This window comes from Nomascus leucogenys, chromosome 10, assembly GCF_006542625.1.
Source record: "Nomascus leucogenys isolate Asia chromosome 10, Asia_NLE_v1, whole genome shotgun sequence".
Taxonomy (NCBI): domain Eukaryota; kingdom Metazoa; phylum Chordata; class Mammalia; order Primates; family Hylobatidae; genus Nomascus; species Nomascus leucogenys.
The window spans coordinates 38,856,529-38,881,010 of NC_044390.1; the positions used below are offsets into that span (position 1 = coordinate 38,856,529).

Genomic DNA, 24,482 nt, shown 5'->3' on the forward strand with positions numbered 1-24,482 from the left:
TTTGCAAGAGTTTTGCTGTTACCAGAATATCCCCTCTGGGCAAACAAGATTCTTGAGTGTTAAAATGTTCATGTCACCTATTTGGCCCATATACCATCAAAATCAGGAGGTCTCAAATTTTTAATTTCATAAACAAAAATATTTTTAAATGATTGAGGATACTGATATAAGACCATTAACTTTCTTTTTATTTTCCAATTCAGGACTTAAAAAAATTTCAACCTATTATCACAATTATTTTATTAAATAAATACTTTGTTTTATTTTTGAGACGGAGTGTCACCTGTATCACCCACGCTGGAGTGCAGTGGCATGATCTCGGCTCACTGAAACCTCTGTCTCCTGGGTTCAAGCGATTCTCCTGCCCCAGCCTCCCAAGTAGCTGGGATTACAGGTGCACACCGCCATGCCTGGCTAATTTTTGTATTTTTTACTAGAGACGGGGTTTTGCCACGTTGGCTAGGCTGGTCTCAAACTCCTGACCTCAGGTGATCCACCAACCTCAGCCTCCCAGAGTGCTGGGATTATAGGTGTGAACTGCCACACCCAGCCCAAGAAATACTTTAACATTCAAAAAGTAGGAAGGACATTGTATGAGTTTAGGTATGTATGTGCAGGCTCCACTGCTATGACAAAGAGACATCTAAAGACAGTGGATCAAGCAAGACAGAAGTTTCTCTCTCATAACTGTTATGAGGCAGGCAATCCAGGGCTATGGGAGCCATCCCAGCAGCTTGTCAGTTATTACCATTTTTTATTTTTAATTTTTGTGGGTATATAGTTGGTATATATATTTATGGGATACAAGAGATATTTTGATAAGGCGTGCAATGCATAGTAATTACATAATGGAAAATAGGGTACCCAATCCCCTCAAGCTTTTATCCTTTGTGTTACAAACAATCCAATTATACTCTTCTAGTTATTTTTAAGTGTGCAATTAAATTACTACTGGCCATAGTCACCCTGCTGTGCCATCAAATACTAGGTCTTATTCATTCTATTTTTTTGTACCCATTAATCATCCCTGCTTTCCCCACCCTGACCCCCCCACTACCCTTCCTAGCCTCTGGTAACCATCCTTCTACACTCTCTCTCCATGAGTTCAATTATTTCAATTTTTAAATACCACAAATAAGTGAGAACATGGGATGTTTGTATTTCTGTGCCTGGTTTATTTCATTGAACATAATGACCTCCAGTTCCATCTAATGCGTTGCAAATGACAGGATCTCGTTCTTTTATATGGCTGAATGGAACTCTGTTGTATATATGTACCACATTTCTTTTATCCATTTATCTCTCAATGGACACTTATGTTGCTTCCAAATCTTGGTTATTGTGAACAGTGCTGCAGCAAACATAGGAGTGCAGGTATCTCTTCAATATACTGATTTCCTTTCTTTTGGGTATATACCCAGCAGTGGGATTGCTGGATCATATGGTAGCTCTATTTTTAGTTTTTTGAGAAACCTCCAGCTGTTTTTATGGTGGTTGTACTAATTTACATTCCCATCAACAGTGTACCAGGGTTCCCTTTCCTCCACATTCTCTCCAGCATTTGTTATTGCCTGTCTTTTGGATAAAAACCATTTTAACTGGGGTCAGATGATATTTCATTGTAGTTTTGATTTGCATTTCTCTGATGACCACTGATGTTGAGCATCTTTTCGTATGCCTGTTAGACATTTATATGTCTTCTTTTGAGAAATGACTATTCAAATATTTTGGCCATTTTTTAATAGGATTACTAGATTGTTTTTTCCTATAGACTTGTTTGAGCTCCATGTATATTCTGGTGATCAATCCCTTGTCAGATGGATAGTTTGCAAATATTTTATCCTATTATGTGAGTTGTCTCTTCACTTGGTTGATTTTTTTTCTTTGCTGTGAAAAAGATTTTTCACTTGTTATGATCCCATTTGTCCATTTTGCTTTGGTTGCCTGTGCTTGTGGGATATTACTCAAGACATATTTGCCCAGAGCAATGTCCTGGAGAGTTTCCCCAAAGTTTTCTTGTGGTAGTGTCATAGTTTGAAGTCTTAGATTTAAGTTGTTAATCCATTTTGATTTGACTTTTGTATACGGCAAGAAATAGCTGTCTAGTTTTTTTCTTCTGCATGTTGATATTCAGTTTTCCCAGCACCATTTATTGAAGAGACTGTCTTTTCCCCCAGTGTATGTTTCTAGGCACCTTTGTCAAAAATGAGTTCACTATAGGCATGTGGCTTTGTTTCTGGGTTCTCTATTCTGTTCCATTGGTCTATATGTGTGTTTTTTTTTGCCAGTGCCATGGTGTTTGGGTTACTTTAGCTCTGTAGTGTAATTTGAAGTCAGATAATGGGATTCTTCCAGTTTTGTTCTTTTTGCTCAGGATAGAATTGGGTTTTCTAGGTCTTTCGTGGTTCAGTATAAATTTTAGGATACTTTATTTCTGTGAAGAGTGTCACTGGTATTTTGATACAGATAGCATTGAATATGTAGATTGCTCTGGGTAGTATGGATATTTTAATAATATTGATCCTTCTAGTTTATAAACATGTAGTTTTTCTTCTATTTGTTTGTGTCCTCTTCAATTTCTTTCATCAGTGTTTTACAGTTTTCATTGTAGAGATCTTTTACTTCTTTCATTAATTTCTAAGTATTTGATTTTATTTGTGGCTCTTGTAAAAGGGATTACTTCTTTAATTTATCTTTCAGATTGTTCAATGTTGGCATATAGAAATGCTACTGATTTTGTATTATTTATTTTGAAGACTGCAACTTTACTGAATTTTTTAAATCAGCTCTAATTGTTTTTTATGGAGTCTTCAGGTTTTTCCAAATGTAAGATCATGTCTTCTGCAAGCAAGGATAATTTGACTTCTTCCTTTCCAATCTGGATACGCTTTTATCTTTCCCTTGTGGGATTGCTCTAGCTAGGACTTCCAGTACTGTGTTGCATAACAGTGGTGACAGTGAGCATCCTTGTTGTGTGCCAGATCTTAGAGCAATGGCTTTTAGTTTTTCCTCATTCAGTATGGTACTAGCAGCAGCTCTGTTGTATATGGCTTTTATTACGTTGAGGTATATTTCTTCTATACCCTAGTTTTTTGAGGATTTTTATCATGAACGGATGTTAAATTTTTTCAAATGCTTTTTCAGCATCAATAGAAACGATCATATGGTTTTTGTCCTTTATTCTACTGACATGATGTGTTTCACTGACAGATTGGCATAGCTTGCACCATCTTTTAATCCCTGGGTTGTGATCCAACTTGGTTGTGATGAATCATCTTTTTAATGTATTTTTGACTTCACTTTGTTAGTATTTTGTTAAGGATTTTTGCATCAATGTTCATTAGAGGTTTTTGGCCCATAGTTTTCTTCTTCTTTTTCTTTTTTCTTTTTTTTTTTTTTTTTTGTGTGTGTGTGTGTGTGTGTGTGTGTGTCTTTGTCTGGTTTTGTTATCATGGTAATACTGGCCTCATAGAATAAGTTTGGAATCATTCCCTCCTCCTCTATTTTTCAGAATAGTTTTAGCAGGATTGATATTAGTTCTTTAAATGTTTGGTAGAATTCAGCAGTGAAGCCATTGGGTCCCAGGTTTTGCCTTACTTGGAGACTTTTTATTATGACTTCAATCATGTTACTTATTATTGATCTGTTCAGGTTTTGAATTTCATCATAGTTCAATGTTGGTACATTGTATGAGTCTAGGAATTTACCTATTTCCTCTAGCTTTTCTAATTTATTGGCATATAGTTGTTCATTTGCTGCATACGATTAGCCAGTTCTCCCAGTGCCATTTATTAAATAGGAAATCCTTTTCCCATTGCTTGTTTTCGTCAGGTTTGTTGATGATCAGATGGTTATGGGTGTGCAGTCTTATTTCTGAGTTCTCTATTCTGTTCCTTTGGTCTATATGTCTGTTTTTGTACCAGTACCATGCTGTTTTGGTTACTGTAGCCTTGTAGTATAGTTTGAAGTTGGGTAGCATGATACCTCCAGCTTTGTTCTTTTAGCTTAGGATTGGTTTGGCTATACAGGCTCCTTTTTGATTCCATATGAATTTTAAAGTAGTTTTTTTCTAATTCTGCAAAGAATGTCAATGGTAGTTTAATGGGCATGGTACTGAATCTATAAATTACTTTGGGCAGTATGGTCATTTTCATGATATTGATTTTTTCTATCCATGAGCATGGAATGTGTATCCATTTGTTTGTGTCCTCTCTGATTTCTTTGAGCAGTGGTTTGTAGTTCTCCATGAAGAGGTCCTTCACTTCCCTTATTAGCTATATTCCTAGGTATTTTATTCTCTTTGTAGCAATTGTGAATGGGAGTTCTTTGATTATTTGGCTCTCTGCTTGCCTATTGTTGGTATATAAGAATGTTAGTGATTTTTGCACAGTGATTTTGTATGTTGAGACTTTGCTGAAGTTGCTTATCAGCTTAAGAAGCTTTTGGGCTGAGATGATGCGGTTTTCTAGATATAGGATCATGTCATCTGCAAAGACAATTTGACTTCTTCTCTTCTGATTTGAATACCCTTTATTTTTTTCTCTTGCCTGATTGCCCTGGTCAGAACTTCCAATATACTATGTTAAATAGGAGTGATGAGAGGGCATCCTTGTCTTGTGCTAGTTTTCAAGGTGAATGCTTCCAGCTTTTGCCCATTCAGTATGATATTGGCTATGGGTTTGTCCTATGTGGCTTTTACTATTTTGAGGTATGTTCCTTCAATACCTAGATTATTGAGAGTTTTTAAATGAAGGGATGTTGAATATTATTGAAGGCCATTTCTGCATCTGTTGAGGTAATTATGTGGTTTTTGTCTTTAGTTCTGTTTATATAATGAATCACATTTATTGTTTTGTGTATGTTGAACCAACCTTGCATCCCAGGGACGAAGCCAACTTGATCGTGGTGGATAAACTTTTTAATGTGCTGCTGGATTCAATTTGCCAGTATTTCACTGAGGATTTTTGCATCCATGTTTATCAAGAATATTAGCCTGAAGTTTTTACTTGTTGTTGTATATCTCTCCCAGGTTTTGGTATCAGGATGATACTGGCCTCATAAAATTAGTTAGGGAGAAGTCCCTCCTTTTCAATTGTTTGGAATAGTTTCAGAAGAAATAGTACCAACTCATCTTTGTACCTCTGTTAGAATTCAGCTGTAAATCCATGTGGTCCTGGGATTTTTTTGGTTGGTAGCCTATTTATTACTGTCTCAATTTCAGAACTCGTTGTTGGTCTCTTTGTTCTCATTAGTTTCAAAGAACTTCTTGATTTCTGCCTTAATTTTATTATTCACCCAAGGTTCACTCAGGGGCAGGCTGTTCAATTTCCAAGTAGTAGTGTGGTTTAGAGTGAATTTCTTAATCTTCAGTTTAATTTGATTGTGCTGTGGTCTGAGAGACTGTTATGATTTCAGTTATTTTGCATTTGCTGAGGAATGTTTTACTTCCAATTATGTGATCAATTTTAGAATAAGTGTCATGTGGCAATGAGAAGAATGTATATTCTGTCATTTTGGGGTGGAGAGTTCTGTAGATATCTATCAGGTCCACTTGATCCAGAGCTGAGTTCGAGTCCTGAATATCTTTATTTATTTTCTGTCTCGATGATCTGTCTAATATTGTCAGTGGGCTATTACAATCTCCCACTGTCACTGTGTGGGAGTATAAGTTTCTTCATAGGTCTGTAAGAACTTGCTGTATGAATCTGGGTGCTCCTGTATTAGGCACATATATATTTAGGATACTTAGCTCTTCTTGTTGAATTTAACATTTTTTTCTATCTTGGTTGGTTTAAAGTATCTTTTGTCAGAAATTAGGAGTGCATGCTCTGCTTTTGTCAGTTTTTCATTGCTTGGTAAATTTTACTCCATCACTTTATTTTGAGCCTATGTATGTCACTGCATGTGAGATAGGTCTCTTGAAGACAGCATACCAATAGGTCTTGGCTCTCTCTTTATCCAGTTTACCATTCTGTGTCTTTTGACTGGGGCATTTATCCTGTTTACACTTAAGTTTAGTGTGTTTTGTTTTGTTTTGTTTTGTTTTTGCTTTTTTGGTTTTTTTTTTCTTTTTGAGATGGAGTCTCACTCTGTCGCCTAGGCTAGAGTGCAGTGGCGTGATCTCTGCTTACTGCAACCTCCGCCTCCCAGGTTCAAGCGATTCTCCTGCCTCAGCCTCCCGAGTAGCTGGGACTACAGGCACCTACCACCGTGCCCGGCTAATTTTTTTTTATTATTTTTAGTAGAGACGGGGTTTCACCATCTTGGCCAGGCTGGTCCCGAACTCCTGACCTCAAATGATCCACTCGCCTCGGCCTCCCAAAGTGCTGGGATTACAGGTGTGAGCCACCACGCCCGGCCTCAAGTTTAGTGTTGATATGTGTTAATTGGATTATGTCATCATGATGCTAGTTGGTTATTTTGCAAACTTGTTTATGTGGTTGCTTCATAGTGTCACCAGTCTGTGCATTTCAGTGTGTTTTTGTAGCGGCTGGTAATGGTTTTTCCTTTCCGTATTTAGCGCTTCCTTTAAGAGCTCTTGCAAGGTAGGCCTGATGGTGACGAATTCCCTCAGCATTTACGTGTCTGAAAAGGATCTTATTTCTCCTTTGCTTATGAAGTTTAGTTTGGCCAGGTATGAAATTCTGGGTTGGAAATTATTTTCTTTAAGAATGTTGGATACTGGCCCCCAAACTCTTCTGACTTGTAGGGTTTCTGTTGAGAGGTCTGCTGTTGGTCTGATGGACTTCCCTTTGTAGGCATCCTGGCTTTTCTTTCTGGCTATGCTTAACATTTTTTTCTTTCATTTTGACCTTGGAGAATCCAATGATTATGTGTCTTGGGGTTGATCTTCTCCTGCAGTATCTTATTGAGGTTCTCTGGATTTTCTAAATTTGAATGTTGGCCTATCTTGCTAGGCTAGGGGAGTTCTCCTGGATTATATCCTGAAGTATGTTTTCCAACTTAGTTCTGTTCTTCCCATCTCCTTCAGGTACCCCAACCAGTCATAGATTTGGTCTTTTTACATAATCCCATATTTTTGGAGGTTTTGTTTATTCCTTTTTATTCCTTTTTCTCTATTCTTGTCTGCCTGTCTTATTTCAGAAAGATAGTCTTCAACTCTGAGATTCTTTGTTCCACTTAGTCTATTTGGCTATGGACACTTGTGATTGCATTGTGAAGTTATCATGTTGTGTTTTTCAGCTCCATAAGGTCATTTATGTTTGTCACTAAACTGGCTATTCTGGTCATCAGCTCCTGTAATGTTTTATTACAATTCTTAGCTTATTTGAATTGGGTTAGAACATGCTCCTTTAGTTCAGTGAAGTTCATTATTACCCACCTTTTGAAGCCTACTTCTGCCAATTCAGTCATCTCAGCTTCAGCCCAGTTCTGTGCCCTTGCTGAAGAAGTGTTGCAGTTATTTGGAAGACAAGAGGCACTCTGGCTTTTTGAGTTTTCAGCAGTTTTACGAGGATTCTTTCTCATCTTTGTGAGCTTATCTACCCTCAATCTTGAGGTTGCTGATCTGTGAATGGAGTTTTTGTGGGGTCTTTTTGTTGATGATGTTACTGTTGTTGCTTTCTGCTTGTTTTTCTTTTAACAGTCAGGCCCCCTTCTGTAGTGCTGTTGTGGTTTGCTGGGGGTCTACTCCAGACTCCAAGCCTGGATCCCTCCTGCACCAGCAAAGTCTACAAAACAGCAAAGATGGTAGCCTTCTCCTTCCTCTGGGAGCTCTGTCCCAGAGGGGCACTGACCTGATGCCGATCTGGAGACCTGGAGACCCCTGTTGGGCGGTCACACCCAGTCAGGAAGAACGGTATCAGGGACCTGCTTAAAGAAGCAGCCTGGCTGCCGCTTGACAGAGCAGGTGCACTGTGGTTTGGGGAACCACCCTCATCCAGACCACCCAGACTCTCCAGAGCCAGCAGGCAGGAAAGGCTAAGTCAACTGAACCAGAGAGACCATGGCTCCCCCTCCTGCAAGGGGCTCCATCCCAAGAAGATCAGAGTTCTATTCATAAAACCCTGGCTTAGAGTGAATTTCTTAATCTCGAGTTTAATTTGATTGTGCTGTGGTCTTGAGAGACTGTTATGATTTCAGTTACTTTGCATTTGTAGTTGCTGAAATTCCTGCAGGTGGTCTATAAGGTTCTTGTACTTGAATATTGATATCTTTCTCTATGTTTGGGAAATTCTCTGTTATTATCCCTTTGAATAAAGTTTCTACCCCTGTCCCTCTCTCTACCTCATCTTTAAGGCCTATAACTCTTAGATTTGGCCTTTTGAGGCTATTTTTTAGATCTTGTAGAGGTGCTTCATTGTTTCTTTGTTTGTTTGTTTTGAGACAGAGTCTCACTTTGATGCCCAGGCTGAGTGCTGTGGTGCAATCTCGGCCCACTGCAACCTCTGCCTCCCGGGTTCAAGCGATTCTCCTGCCTCAGCCTCCCAGGTGGCTGGGATTACAGCTGCACGCCACCATGCCCAGCTATTTTTTTTTTTTTTGTATTTTTAGTAGAGACAGGCTTTCACCATGTTGGCCAGGCTTTTCTCAAACTCCTGACCTCAGGTGATCTGCCCACCTCGGCCTCCCAAAGTGCTGGGATTATAGGTGTGAGCCACCATGCCTGGCCCAGTTTTTTTTTTTTTCTTTTGTCTTCTCTGGCTGTGTATTTTCAAATATCCTGTCTCCAAGCTTACTAATTATCTCTTCTACTTGATCAATTCTGTTGTTAAGAGACTGTGATGCATTTTTTTAGTGTGTCAATTGCATTTTTCAACTCCAGAATTTCTGCTGGATTTTTTTTAACTATTTTAATCTCTTTGTTGAATTTATCTGATAGGATTCTGAATTTATGATCTGTATTATCACAGACTCAAAACTTTATTGTTTAGTCAAAACAGTAATTTAGAATTCTCTGTGTGAAAGGCCGCATATCTCTATTTCTCTGTGATTGGTCTTTTGGGCCTTATTTAGTTCACTTGGTGAAGTCGTGTTTTCCCAGATGGTCTTGATGCTCATGGATGTTCACTGGTGTCTGAGAATTGAAGAGTTAGGTATTTATTATAGTCTTTGCAGTCTGGGCTTGTTTGCACCTGTCCTTCTTGGGAAGGCTTTCCAAGTATTCAAAGGGACTTGGGTGTTGTGATCTAAGTTTTTGGTCACTTCACCTGTATCTCCATTAGGGGGCACCCCAAGTCCAGTAACACTATGGCTCTTGCAGACTCAAAAATACTGCCTTGGTGGTCTTGGGTAAGAACCAGAAGAAGCATCTGGATTACTAGGCAGAGACTCTTGTTCTCTTCCTTTTCTTCCAAACAGATATAGTCTCTCTCCCAGTGCTGAGCTGCCTGAAGCTGAGGGGTGATGGGGTGACACAAGCACCCCTGTGGTCACCAGCACTGAGACTACGCTGGTTCAGACCTGAAGCCAACATGGTACTAGGTCTCAACTAAGACCGCCAGTAAACCCTTATCTGGCTACCACTAGGACATGTTCACTCAAGGACCAAAGGCTCTACAATCAGCAGGTGGCAAAGCGAGCCAGGATAGTATCCTTCTTTTCAGGGCAGTGAGCTCCCCCTGGACCCTTGCAGGCCTAGAGATGCCATCTGGGAGCCTGGTCCTAGAGTCAAAAACCTTAGGAATCTGCCTGGTGCTCTATTCTGCTATAGCTGAGCTGGCACCCAAGACACAAGACGAAGTCCTTCCCATCCTTTCCTCAAGGAGAGAAGTCTCTCCCCATGGCCACCACTGCTCCAGGTCCATGGCAAGTACTGCCTGGCTATTGCCGATGTTCACTTGTGGCAAATGCTGCCAGGGCCGGGACTCTTCTTTTGAGGCGGTGGGCTCCCCTCTGTCCCAGAGCAGTTCCACAAACGTCCAAGAGCTAAGGCCGAGAATCAGGGACCCCAAGAGCCCACTTGGTACTCTGTCCCACTGTTGCAGACCTGGTACCTCAGATGCAAGATAAAGTCCTTTTTACTATTTCCTCTGCTTTTCTCAAGCAGAAACAGCCTCTCCCTATAGCCACCACAGCTGGGAATGTGCTGGGTCACACCTGAAGCCAGCACAACTCAGAGTCTCACCTAAGGCCCACAGCAAGTACTACCTGACGACTGCTGCTGATTTTATTTTTTTATTATATTTAATTTTATTTATTTTTTGAGACAGACTCTCTTTCTGTTGCCCAGGCTGGAGTGCAGTGGTGCGATTGGCTCACTGCAACCTGCACCTCCCAGGTTCAAGTGATTCTTCTGCCTCAGCCTCCCGAATAGCTGGGATTACAGGTGTGCACCACCACGCCTGGCTAATCTTTGTATTTTTAGTACAGACCAGGTTTCACCACGTTGGCCAGGCTGGTCTTGAACTCCTGGTCTCGAGTGATCCACCCACCTTGGCCTCCCGAAGTGCTGGGATTACAGGCATGAGCCACCGCGCCCAGCCGTGCTGCTGATTATTCAGAGCCCAAGGGATATTTAGTCAGCAGGTGATAAATGCTGCCAGGACTGGGTACTTCCCTTCAAGGCAGCAGGTTCCCTTCCGGCCCTGGGTGTGTCTAGAAATGTTGTCTGGGAGCAAAGGCCTAGAAAAGGGGCCTTAGGACTCTGCCTGGTGCCTTGTCATACTATGGCTGAGCTGATATCCAAGTTGCAAGACAAAGTCTTCTTTACTCTCCCCTCTTCTCTACTCAGGTAGAGTGACAGAATCTCTCTGGGAGTTGTGAGCTGTGCTGTGTAGGGCTAGGGGAGGGGTGTTGCAAGCACTCACTTAGCCACCCCAGCTGGTTTCTCACTAGGTCACATGCCCCCCAAGTCTACTGGCTCTGAGCTCAGCACAGCATCAGGGCTTGTCCAGGAATTGCAGTCTCTGTGCCTTTAAACTGTCTTGAGTTTATTTAGTACCCAAGAACACTTCAGCGTTCAGCAGTGAGGCATGCTGGAACTCAAGTTCTGACCACTGGAATGGGTGATTCCCCTCTGCCTAGGGCTAATCTAAATGTTCCCTCCGTGGATATCAGCTGACTTCTGCCTAGTGTTGCTTTCCGCTGTGACAGGGTAGCACTGAGTTTCAATGCAGTCTCTCCATCACTGTGTTCTCCCTCCCACAAGTGCACAGTTTTTCTCTCCATGCCATGTGGCTGCTGCAGAAGGAATGGGGGAGGGGCTGGCATCATCAATTCAAGACTCTCTTTCCTACCCTCTTCAGTGCCTCTTTCAGTGATATGAAGTTAAAACCAGGTACTGTGATTGCTCACCTGATTTTTGGTTCTTATAAAGGTGCTTTTCTGTATGGATAGTTGTTAAATTTGGTGTTCCTGCAAGGAGGACGATCAGTGGAGGCTTCTATTCAGCCACCTTGCTCCGCCTCCCTCCTGTTACCATTTTCTAGCTACAGGCAGGAGGTGGGGAGGGTCCCCAGAGAGTCTGGGGCATGCATTTTTAGAGGGTAACTTAAAAGAAGGGAAGGGAGAATGGATGCTGGGAGACAATTAGCAGTCTCTGGCACAGATATAATGCATAAAAGGCTGTTCTTACAAATCTGTGTATATATACATATATGCACATAGAAACATATACATACTACATTCACATTATTTTTTGTTTGTTTCATTATGGATCTTAAAATTTTGTTCAGTAGACCTACCCTGGTCCACAGCCAGTTGTAGAGTCTCAGTGGCCACTTTCCAAATAAGAAGCTATGGATTCATCTATAAATTTTCATGCTACTCTGGCCATAGTAAGTTTCCAGATGCAAGTGGAAGTAGCAGACGTTCAAGCCTTAGGCTTCCACTAGCTCTGTTACACCTTGCCTTATCTCATTCTCTTAGTGCTCTCCTAATATCTGGACTACCAAGGATCAAAAGTGATACAACAATATGGAGAAACACAAGGATACCCGGTTCTATACAGACCCTTGCCCATTACCTCCTTTCCTAGGAATTGTATGCTTCCTGAGTGACACATATGTTCTTGTTTAATTGAAAAAAGTATAAGAAAAAATGTTTTTAATACTTGGCAATTTAATGTCATAGCAGGCGACCCAAAAAAGACTAGAAGAAGGGAGGGAGCTGTCAATAAAGTACAATTTAAAAACAGTTGAACCTCTTTTCCTCTAAAGACTACCATAATGCTACATTATGCTTAATGCCTCTTTAAATGGCCTAGTTAAGTGCTCATCATTAGTCGTGTGTTACTATGCATTCACTAACAGAACTGGGACCCTGGAACTTGGGGATAAATTGCTCGCAATAGATAATATCCGGCTGGACAACTGTTCCATGGAAGATGCAGTTCAGATCCTCCAGCAATGTGAAGACCTGGTGAAGCTCAAAATCCGCAAAGATGAAGATAATTCAGGTATTGAGAGCATCCTTAGTTAAAACTGATTTTTCAAACTGCCCATCTGTCACCAAAGATATTAGATCTTGATGTTTTACATACAACAGCTGGCTAGTGATGTGGCAGCAGTGTTTCAAAGCTAAAAGAGTCTTTAAATTTTGTGTTGAGAGTGTAGTACGAATTTTAAATAATGGTGCTTGTAAATGATATCATTAAGATATTTTCATTATAGAAAACATTATAATTGCATGAAAATAATTTTTAAAGATGAAATCTAAATCATCATCTAATACAGTGAAACTGGTAGTTTTCTAGTTTTTGTTGATATTTATATGGCATAACTATAACCAAGTGGATGTTGCACTTTTTAGCTAATTTTACATTATAAACATTTGATCATTTTATAAACTCTTAATATCTATCATTTTTATTGAATGCCTGTGATCTACCTTTCTTCTCTTCTTAAATCACTATATTGCTTCCAATTGTTTCATTATTATAAATAGTACTTTTATAGACATCTTTATGCATAGATATCTTTATTCAGCTTTTTTTTCTTTTGAAATAAGAAATATTCCTAGAAGCAGGATGGCTGAGTCAGAATACAAAGGAAATGTCTGTGATTTCTGATGAGTCAGTCATGCCCCACGTTGCTTTTCAAAAGTGCTATACACATTTTTTAGACCCTCCAATCAAACTTAGGAGGGCATAGAATGATCTGAAGAGCTTGTTAAAACACAGATCCTGGCACCACCCCAGGTGGGACCTGAGATTCTGGATTCCTAATAAACGTCCAGATGCTGCCACAGCTGTGGTGCAAGGAGAACACTTTGGGTAGCCCTGAAATAAGAAACATCTTGTCTGATTATGATAAGAATATAGAGCCGATTGAAAAGTGTCCATTCACCAAAAGAGTCAGCTAATGTGGGGAATTACAGAATGTGATGTGGATCGATAAAGTAAACATTTAATTTACAATTTTGCCAATCTTGTGGGTAAAGCCAAGGCCTTTCCTATTAATATGGTTCTGCTGATTATAGTTACAAGTCTTTTTGTTTGTTTGCCTAAACCATATCCACAAGATATATTTTATGACTTCCAGTTTTATTTTGGTTTGGTTTGGTTTTTAATGCAGTGAGACTTTAAAGAATTTATAGCAATCTGAATGCCTCCTCCACCTAGATTTTGGTTTTCCCCAATGTTTTAGAGTTTTTCCACTAGGTAATTAACAGTAGATTTTTTGTTTGTTTGTTTGTTTGTTTGTTTGGCGTGGCACACCCAGGCTGGAGTGTGCCATGGAGTGAAGTGGTGCCAACTCTGCTCACTGCAACCTCCACCTCCCAAGTTCAAGCAATTCTTGTGCCTCAGCCTCTTGAGTAGCTGGAATTACTGGTGTGCGTCACCTTTCCTGGCTAATTGTTGTACTTTTAGTAGAGATGGAGTTTGCCATGTTGGCCAGGCTGGTCTCAAACTCCTGACCTCAAGTGATCTGCCCACCTCGGCCTCCCAAAGTGCTGGGATTACAGGTGTGAGCCACTGCACCTGGCCATAGATTTTTGCCTAACGAACCCTTATTGAATCTTTCCAAACCGTTGGATTTTGTTTTCATAGAACAACTACATTCATATTTCATAGGTTATATAAGATTCATTAAATTACATAGTTAAAATAACAAGTACAGCTGGCATAAACAGGTTTAGGAATAAACATAATTGCCTCTAAATTTTGAAGTTTACAACTCAAGCAGGAGCAGGAGCAGAAGTGCAGAGGGGCTGCATAAAGAAACCTATTGCTCTGGAGCATGCCATGGCATTGGTCTGTACATTTTATGATGGAGGACGAATAGCCACAATTAATTCAGTAAATTGGTTAAGTGGAGATTGGTTAAGAGAGCGTCTACTGTATATAATTTCATTGCAACCAATAATGAAGTTGTGGCAATGTTCTGGGATTTCCTTAATCAGGTCATCTAGATCTAGGGTTCATGGTTATGTCAGGCTATGTGTTTATGATTGCTATTCAAAGTAAAAAAAAAAATCTATAGTTGCATCCATCAGTACAATTGATAATGATGATTATATCCAAATATATTTTATAACCCAATGTTTAAAAATACACACAGGTTTGCACTCATTATTTCTTAAGCAACTGATTTTCTGTGCCAACATTTGCATTTCTCTCCTTACAAGCCTGCTTCACTTGCACTTTCTTTTGGGGATTTATTTCAAAATAGGGAGGAAGCCTTTAGCATCAGCCTGGATTCTGTCCTAGTGAAGAGGCAAAGCCTTGTGGAGAAACCTGTTTTGCATGATTTGCCCTGCTCAGCAGATGTCAGCTACTTTCCCTTGCAAAGTGAAAAAGCCAAGCCAGAGATGAATATATATAGTGTGCACAGCTGGCAATGCATCCAGTTTCAAAGCCAGGCTGTGTCTACCAGTTGGCAGGAGTTTCTGAAACAACTGAGCACTTAGAGAGCTAGATGTTATTTTCAGTTACTGATTTCCTTTGCCTCATTTTCCCCCTTTATACCCTTCCCCTACAATCCCTATGTATACTATTATAATAGTTATTGTGCTTATTAAATATGTTTTAATTTTAAGAGGCTCTGTTTTTAAAATCCTAAACCTTCCATTGAAAAACATACAACCACCTAAAATAAGACTATAAATATTAGCGTGAGAGACATGCTTACCCAAACCAGATTTTCTCATATTGATATACAGAAATATATACTCATTCAGACATAGTTTTATAAAAGATCACTCTTTGAAAATTTTTCAGTTATTGATTTGGAAGAATTTATATGATCCTAGTATCCTCTTCCCTCATAATGTTATATATATAATTTGAGTACCTGAATTCATTTTTATTCAGAGCAAAGTAAGGGAGGAAAAAAAATATTATTCAAAATGTAAAGCCTGACCACAGATTATTTAAAGGCAAACTAAATCTTCACAAAGAACAAATGTTTTAAAATCAGACATGATATAAGAACTCAGAAGAAGAGAGGGTAGAAGGAGGATGAGGGACAACAAAAACTACATATTGGGTACAGTGTACACCACTTGGGTGCTGCGTGCACCAAAATCTCAGGCTTCACCACTATACGATTCATCCAGGTAACGAAAAATCACTTGTACCCTTAAAGCTATTGAAATAAATTCTTTTAAAAAAAAATCAGACCTCAGTTTAAAGCTCAGCTCTACCACATTTGAGCTGTGAGAGTTTGGGCAACTTGCTAAACTTGTCTGAGATTTGGTCCCATTTTCAGTAATGTCTACATAATAATACCCATCTCAGGGAGCTATTGTAGCTTACTGAAGCAAATACTGGCACAGTCCATGCTCCACTCAATAAGTGGGGACTATTGGTATTCTAATTACCTCCTGAAATCCCTTTCTCTGCATTCGTTCTGATCCTTGATCAAGATATGACTGAGTAGAAAATAAGCATTGACCCTCTGGACAGTCACTGATTTTGAAAGTTTGATATAATGTTTAATCTGAAATTATGCTGGTGATTAGAACTATCATATTAAATAGTTGTCATGCTTCGTCTCAATATTTTTGAATGGTAATATTCAGTGTATATTCTCCACCCCCAGAAATATTGCTCATACTAATGTGGGCCTTCTGCACTGCAGGAGTTTTCCAGTCCTTTAACTGCTGGTTGCTCTCCATCCTTCAGTGATGATTCTCTCTCCGGCCACAGGAAGTTTATAACTATACTTGATGTAACTTGGTTTCCTAAGCTAGCTTGTACTGCAATTGGGATTTAACAGATACTGCTTCAAAATGTAAGCATTTCTTCCAGCTTCCCAAGTCTCGCTACCCTGCTGTGTACCTTACCCAAGGAGATGGTAGAATTATTCCCAAATGCTGCTAACGCCCTCGATTTTCAGTCATGCCATCAGCATTCGTTTATTGTCTACGAAGTATCAGGCAATGTGCTATGGACTACCAGTTCTTAGATAAAAGGGACACAATCCTGCCCTTAAATCAGTTACCACCAAAAATCAATAATTAGCAATATGATGAATGTCCTAAGGATATGCACAAAATATTCCACAGCGGTAAGAGAATGTGACGGCATCCATTTGAGCCTGAGGACCTCAAGGAAAAGATTCTAACAACCTTGGTGTCGAAGGGATTTGTGAAGTGGTGTAGAAAGTTAGGGAGAGCATGGCACACTCTAGTAGGCAGATATGGCTCGAGCATAACATGTGTGCAAGGACTTGGTAGTAGGTAAGCTAGAAAGGTGTACTGGAGCCAAGTCATTATGGGCCTTGTAAATCATGTTAAGAAATTTGAATTTTATCCCAGAAACCAATGGGGAGCCATTAAAGGACTTAAAACAAGAATGAGGCCCACTGGACTTGGTTAGTGACCATTGCTTTTAATCACTTTATGAAAGCGCTGAATGAGCCATTCAAGAGAGTCTGAATTAACTCTGTTTCTAGCCCAAGCTGGGGGAAACAGTAGAATGAAAGACTAAGAATGCCAGACTGGCTTCACAACTGACAATCTGGGAAATTTAGGCAAACTAACTTCTCTGAGCATCAGTTTCCTCATCTGTAAATGTCCATTTAATGCTTACTTTACATGGCTGTTTTAAGGATTAAAGGAGGAGATATGTGTGTGTGTGTGTGTGTGTGTGTGTGTATATATATATTTTTTTTTGAGACAGAATTTTGCTCTTGTCACCCAGGCTGGAGTGCAATGGCACAATCTCGGCTCACTGCAACCTCCACCTTCCAGGTTCAACCAATTCTCCTGCCTCAGCCTCCCAAGTAGCTGGGATTACAGGTGCCTGCCACCATGCCCAGCTAATTTTTTGTATTTTTAGTAGAGACAGGGTTTTGCCATGTTGGGCAGGCTAGTTTCGAACTCCTGACCTCAGGTAAGGTGCCCGCCTCTGCCTCCCAAAGTGCTGCGATTTACAGCTGTGAGCCAACGTGCCTGGCCTAAAGGAGGTCATATATTTAAGAACTCACCAATAAGTTTGCACCTACTGAGGCCCAATGAATGCTGACTATCAATGGTCATTACTGTATTTGGATATTTTAAAAGTGAATTTCAGCTTTATTTAGCAATGGCCAAATCTGTTGGAACACTTGGGGTTGTAGGCATTTTCCTCCCTCACTCTGGATTCAGCCACCATCCTGCCTTCAGGAGCTTCTGCATTGGTCGTCTTCCATTACTGAAGGAATGTAACTCAGGTAGTGTCCAGTGGTTGTTGTGTGGGTCCAAGGCTCTGGGATTCCTGAGGCTGCTACCCAATCCCCAGATCCTCAGCAATGCAAATAATCCTCTTGAAAAAATCTATTGTTTTGCCTTGATGGCTTCTGAGTCCAAAGTAAATGAAAAGAGTTGGAAGACCTCGATAGGGCCTGAGAGGAAACCCTGAAGCAAAGCAGTAGAGACTTTTCAGGATTTGCAGGAAGAGACAGAGGTTTGCAAATCTATCACATATAGTTTTCAAAAGTCGGCTTTGTATTACCACCTTCTTGTCCATCAAATATACAGCTATTAATGATTTCTCGCTTGGTTTGGGGAATATTACTGTAATATATAGCATATTTTTGGAGACCATAAATCAATACTTTACCTTCATGGGTTGTAATCTGTGTAAAAAAAAACCATTTTCAGGCTGCAGCTTGTCCTATTCAAAGCAAATAACCTTTATACAGCCTTATTACAGATTAAATTAGTCCTTTGAAGACAGATTCATATTTTGGGCTTCAAATATATATGGTTTACCAGTGTTAAGCCAAGCTAAGTAATTTGCAGTAGCTTTTTCCCCTAAACCCAGATTGGAGTATTTGTGTAGCAGAGATGCCCCATTCCAAGCTCCCAAGAATGATCTTGGCTGTCCTAGGAGCAGTGGAAGGTGGTGTGTTGGCAAGAAGCTGGCTGCAAGAAGGACCTATGAGAAAAAGTACTTTTCTCTTTTCTTCATGCTTGATCTCATAAAGGGATGGCTCGCAAGCTTGAGTGTGCATCGGAATCACCCAGAAGATGTTAAAACACAGATGACTAGGCCCCTCTCCCAGAGTTTCCATCCCTGTTGGTGTGTGGGATAGGGATTCTCAGTCAAATGCAAACTTGAGAATTTGCATTTTTAACGAGTTCGCAGATGATGCCAAAACTGCTAGTCCTAGAACTACACTTTGAGAAATGCTGTCACAAACAAACCTAGTTCTGAGACTTAAAATTATCACTTACACAAAGGAATTTGAATTCTACTCTGAAACACTCAACAATTGCTTGCACATCTCTTGGTATATCATTGTGACATGCCTATGTAACATGACCATGCAGCAATAAGGGAGCTGCAGAGAGTGTTGTTCAAATGATTCACTTTCTCAGGCATGTCTGACTCCAAGAAATTTAGCCATACTCTAAAATTAATTCCATCACTTTTAGTTGAAGTGAACTTTGACTGACCTGCACATGTATGCCTTCCAAAGGCTCTCTCCCAAATCCAAGCCTCCTATTTGGCCACAGAAGCAGCTACCATTACGGATTCAAGCCAGGTAGCATTCATTTTGTTAAACAGGCGGCACTCAAGAAGCCTGAAAATAACATTGCAGATAAGTAATGCAGCAATTTTGCATCTGTTCTGTGCTTCCATTAATTTTCTTAACTAGAGCTGAACAGAACAAACAAGTAGGCTTGCCCCCTTTCCTGCCTTTCAGTAATCGTTGCAAACCTTCTGTTGTGATATAAAAGCTGTTTATAATATCATTAACATCTGCTTAGCCTCACTTTGAAACTTACTAGTGATTCTACATTTTTCTTTCTCAGAATTTTCTCTTCTAGATGAACACCCTAGTTGCTCCTTTTTAAGACTTCTACACTGGAGCAGCCTCAAGGAGAGTGTATCTAGGAGTGCCTCAATCTCCAAAATAGTCTGAGTATTCCTTCTTAAATGGCAGTTATTACCCTCCTCCTAAGCTGCAGGGCCTCACAGATGCCAGTTGAGCTAAAGCCCGAGAAGGCAGGTGGAATTGGCAGTTGAACCTGAAGCTGACTCAACACTCCTGGCACGGTGGAGGGAGGAAGTTCTAGGTTTGCTTGTCCCCACAATGGCAGCTGAGGTTGTATTCTCAAACTTTGAATGAGATTGGGTTTGCATCACATGTCTTGGAAAAGGAAACTAGACCTTGGCATAGCAGGGAAGCTGACTCGCAAAACTCTTCTGGAGATCTCAGCCTGGGAACCCAGACATAGTTCTAGGCTATGGGGATATGAAGTTAAAAATCTCTGTTTTCAAGGTAATCTTATTCTAATGAAGAACCAAGTAGTGAGATCCTTAAAACATAGAGTGAAAGGCATATGCTAGAACATGCATTCTCAAGGGGGGCAAAAATTGGTTCTTAAAAATTGGTTCTTGTGATAGCTTGGATATTACATTATAATAGTTTGTGGCCCTCCAAATCTCAATCATACCTGATGGAATTCTAGTCCTTAATATTTACCTTCTCTCATTAAGGAGAATTTAAAAATAATTTCACTCTTCTCCTTGTTTGAGAGCAAGAATGAAAATAAAAGTTTAGAAACATCAGAAGAATGCACAGAAGCTGTGGGTCTCATAGGAAGGCCTCTAGCCCCTCCAGCTAAGCCACCAGGAAGCTTTTCTGAAGGATGAGACTCTGAGCCAAGCTTTAAAGTAAAAGTAGAAATTCTACAGGATAACAAATGGGAGAAAGGTGTTTGTGCATAGGGAGTAACAGGTGCAAGGGCTAAAGATGTTAGAAAAGTGCTATTTAAGGAACTGGAGTGGTTCTATGAAGAGAGAATTTAGCAGATTGGATTGGGATGGGGGAGAATGGTGTGACCCTCTGGGGGCCAGCTCAGCTCTTGCAAAGGGGTTGTATTTTATTCTTAAAGAACTGAGGAACCAATGAAAAGCTTTAAGTAAGAGAGTAACATATTCAGATTTATGTTTTAAAAATATTCTGGGAAGGAAAGAGAAGAAATTATATGTTGGCAGCATTGGTGAAAATAGAATTGGGGAGGAGGGGCAAAGGCTGGATCCCAAGCAGGAAGACTGTTTAGGAGGAAGCCATTGCTATGAAAAACTGGGCAGAGCCACAGTGGGGCCCTTCTCAAGAGCCAGTGGCAGTGGGATGCCCTGGAGAGCTTGTCTTGTGGGCAGACAGGCCATATGGTCTGGAAAAGACTGCGGGCAGCCATCACCACCGTCTATGAAAGGAAAGCCAGATTAATTAAATATCTGTTTACACAAGGCATCCACATAGGGCTTTCTAAGGGAATTGATATTATTTTCTTTTTCAAAGGCTTGTTATTAAATTCAAAATATATACAAAAATAAAAATAGCATAATGAATCACCATGCATCATCCAGTGTTAACAGCGATTTGCTTACAACCAACCTTGCTTCATCTCCCCTCTCAGTCTGGTTTCTCCACCTCACCAGTGGAGTTATGAAGAAATTGCAGGCATCATCCCATCTTTTTACAAACGTATGCCTAAAAAATACTCTTTTAAAACACATAACTAAATAACATCATCATTAGCAATATTTTTAATATTATAAAATATTCACTCAATGTTCACATTTCCCTGATATATATATAAAATCCTAATTAAAACCAACTGTTTTTTTAAAGCAATCTATCCGATAGAAAAATACATAGCTTTTTTTTTTTTTTAGAGGGTGTCTTGCTGTGTCACTCAGCCTGGAGGGCAGTGGCACAATCTTGGCTCACTGCAACCTCCACCTCCCAGGTTTAAGTGATTCTCCTGCCTCAGCCTCCTGAGTAGGTGGGACTACAGGCACGTGCCACCACACTTGGCTAATTTTTGTATTTTTAGTAGAGACGGGGTTTTGACATGTTGGCCAGTCTGGTCTCAAACTCCTGACCTAAGGTGATCCGCCTACTTTGGCCTCCCAAAGTGCTGGGATTACAGCCATGAGCCACTGTGCCTCGCCAATAGATACCTTTTTATAACAGTTGGTTTTAATCAGAATCCTAAATGATCTACTCATTGCTTTTGATTGTAATGTCTCCTAAATCTCCCTTTTCTCTTTTTTTTTTTTTTTTTTTTTGAGACAGAGTCTCGCTCCATCGCCCAGGCTGGAGAGCAGTGACATGATCTCAGCTCACTGCAACTTCCACTTCCTGAGTTCAAGTGATTCTCCTGCTTCAGCCTCCCAAGTAGCTGGGACTACAGGCACGAGGCACCACACCTGGCTAATTTTTGTATTTTTAGTAAAGACGGGGATTCATCATGTTGGCCAGGCTGGTCTTGAACTCCTGACCTCAGGTGGTCCACCCACCTCGGCCTCCCAAAGCGCTGGGATTACAGGTGTGAGCCACCGCGCCTGGCCAAATCTCCTTTCTCTTTTGTGTTTTTGGCAATTTATTTGTTAAAGAAAACAGAAATCAGCTTCCATTTCTGTCATAATTTAAATAGAATATCATGTCATCCTGTTTCCCTCCAGTGTAATCACAGGAATGTGTCCTTCTTAGTTAAGAGGTACCATTTCCTAGATTTGCATCTCCATCACTGTCTAAACTCATTGGGTGACCTAACAATTGCCTTCTAGTCAGTGAGGACTCAGATGCCAATAAAAAAATGTCTCCAAATAAGGCAGCTTGAAACAGACTATCCTAAAGCCATTTACTTCATCTCTGGTATTATTTTGTCATCTTTGTGTCGCAAGTTACATTGTCGAAAAATAACATGGAATACTCACTCTGCAGAATCAGCTGAGTAGAACCAGGTGCCCCCCTTCTCCCAATGAATGGGACTACCCCCAACTCCCCTTCCATAGACCAATGTTTGTTTTCATCTGGACTGCAGTTTCAGTGGACACTTCCCACTGGTTCTTGGATCTCCAGGTCCTGGGCAACTGTCCTTCTCCCCAAAACCCATAAAGAGCAGATGCTCCAACCCAAAATGCTTGGCACCCATTGACAAGTTTGTGCTCACGCTTGCCTTAGGCAGAGAGCAATAAGGGGTCAAGTTCTTTCCTATGGCATACACACCTCCACTGAATGGCCCACACAGAGTGTCCAGCAGTAACTAATGTTTAACTGTGCCAGGGACTACTAATCAAATGACTCATTCAGAATTTCATCCAGAATATTGTTGATGATGAGGGCTGCAAAGTACATGTAATCTCTCCAATAGTACTCTGTTCATTTAGGTCAAAGCCAGCTCTGAAAGGTGACAAAATATTGTACTGTAGGAAAATTTAGACTTTTGACCTCTTCCCATTATTCAGTTACCCTCTATCTTGATGTTTCTCTCCGGAGCCCTTAGCAGATCATCACCAGCCTATTGGCCACAACTTCAGCATCAGCCCAGAAGAAACTTGTGAATAAGCAAACAGAGCTGTTTTAGGCTTGATATGGGAGCTTCTCAGCTGCTAATGTAAATTTGAGCCCAGTGTTGAAGATTTTGTGCCCTAAAATGTTGACTTAAGCATTGCAGTGTGTGGTGGATGGTCTTTAGTTCTGAATGTGTGGAGCAAATACATTGAGTAGAGCACTCAGAAAGTGGAGGTGATGGCTGCATTCAAAACTCCCAATCTATGGCCAGAAGCGAAGTAAGTGCTGGCGAGAGAGAACACATTGCTTCCCAAATGACTTCATAGACCTTTCATTTTATATTCATCCTAATTCTTCACTGCAAACACAAATAATTGAATTGTTAACTCAAGCTCTGCTTTTCCTCCTTATTTTAGGGTTTCATATCGTAAATGAACAGCTGCTCACTGCAAAAATGTAGCCGTGTTAATGCTTCACTAGGATGTAGTCTGACTGTAAAAGCTGACTATTTTGTTAAAGTAGCCACTGAACCATTTCATTGTATCCTTAGGTGCAGAAATGAAACAGTTCCTTAACCATTCACAGCTCCCAGGCCCAAGGAATAAAACGAGAAGTGCCCAAGAACTTTAAGCATGTCAGAAGCAAATAAAACCTTTGAATTCTGAGACTTCTTATCTGCAACCCTGACACCATCACAGTACCCATCATGTTGAAGGAGGCCCATGATATCTTTCTGGCCAGTGCTTTAGGCAGAGCACATTCACGAGTGTCTTCCACTATAATAACGTTGAATAGCCAAAATTAGTTTATGACATAACTTACAACATAAACATAGCTTCCAACAGCTGTTACTCCATTGAAAGAGAGATGATCATTCAAACCTCCACTTTAATATCCTTAATTCACTAATAGGACTCACATTAGAAGACAGTCAGTGGAATGATATGTAAGAGATTCTAGATTTCTTGCTGTTGCCTTCAAGTTTACTTATCTAAGTTCCACTTAACCATATATATGTTATTTGTTCCAACCCTTAGCAAAATCCACTTTTCTATATCAAAAGTTAGCTTGCATGTAAAGCTTAAAACGGAAACAGCGTGACCCGATGTCTTCTTTGTTACTGAGTGACTCTCTCCTCTCATATTAGAATGCCTCCTCAGCCATATGTTTATTTCGCAGGTATTTACTGCACACTTACTAAATGCTAGGTAAGCACTGTCCTAGACATGGACACAGTTGAAAGGTCCTGCAGCCCCAGCTGGGCAGATCTCACACATTTAAAACATAAGTCATTAGGCAGTGTTCCTCTCCCCTGGCACTGACGATGACTATATCCCTGTATTTGAATGTAAGATCCTACTAAGGAAATGCTACTTCCCAAAATAATTATTTTCTGTGACATGATACTTTGACGAGGATGCTTTGAATTCTTACTTTATGTATGAATCTATGTATCTTACTCTTTTGCTTTTTCCAAAGAAATCAATTATGATTCCTTGGCATTTATTACAGATGAGCAAGAAAGTTCCGGAGCAATTATTTACACCGTGGAGCTTAAACGCTATGGGGGGCCCCTTGGCATCACAATTTCAGGAACTGAAGAGCCGTTTGATCCTATAATCATTTCAAGCCTCACTAAAGGGGGATTAGCTGAAAGGTAAAATTTGAAGTAACTGTTATAGTTACCTGTGTCTGAGATGGGCTTCCTTCCTCACAACCACATAAAAACATTCTCCTCTCTCTGTAGTTATCTGTTGGCTTTTAAAAATCTGCACAAAGGATTGATCTTAGAGCTTGGGAACTCTCAGGCAGAGCTCCGACTTGACTCTGAGGGGCATC

At 40.3% G+C, this 24,482-nt stretch overlaps 1 protein-coding gene across 2 annotated transcripts in view; it reads left to right on the forward strand.

Annotated features, from left to right (window-relative positions):
* Positions 1–24,482, forward strand: part of GRIP1 (glutamate receptor interacting protein 1) — a 449,905-nt gene that overhangs the window by 378,632 nt on the left and 46,791 nt on the right. For both annotated transcript variants that reach the window (XM_030820036.1, XM_030820035.1), the window contains 2 exons: positions 12,213–12,358; positions 24,156–24,300. In XM_030820036.1, coding sequence (XP_030675896.1) covers positions 12,213–12,358; positions 24,156–24,300 — 291 coding nt within the window. The remainder of the gene's footprint in view (positions 1–12,212; positions 12,359–24,155; positions 24,301–24,482) is intronic.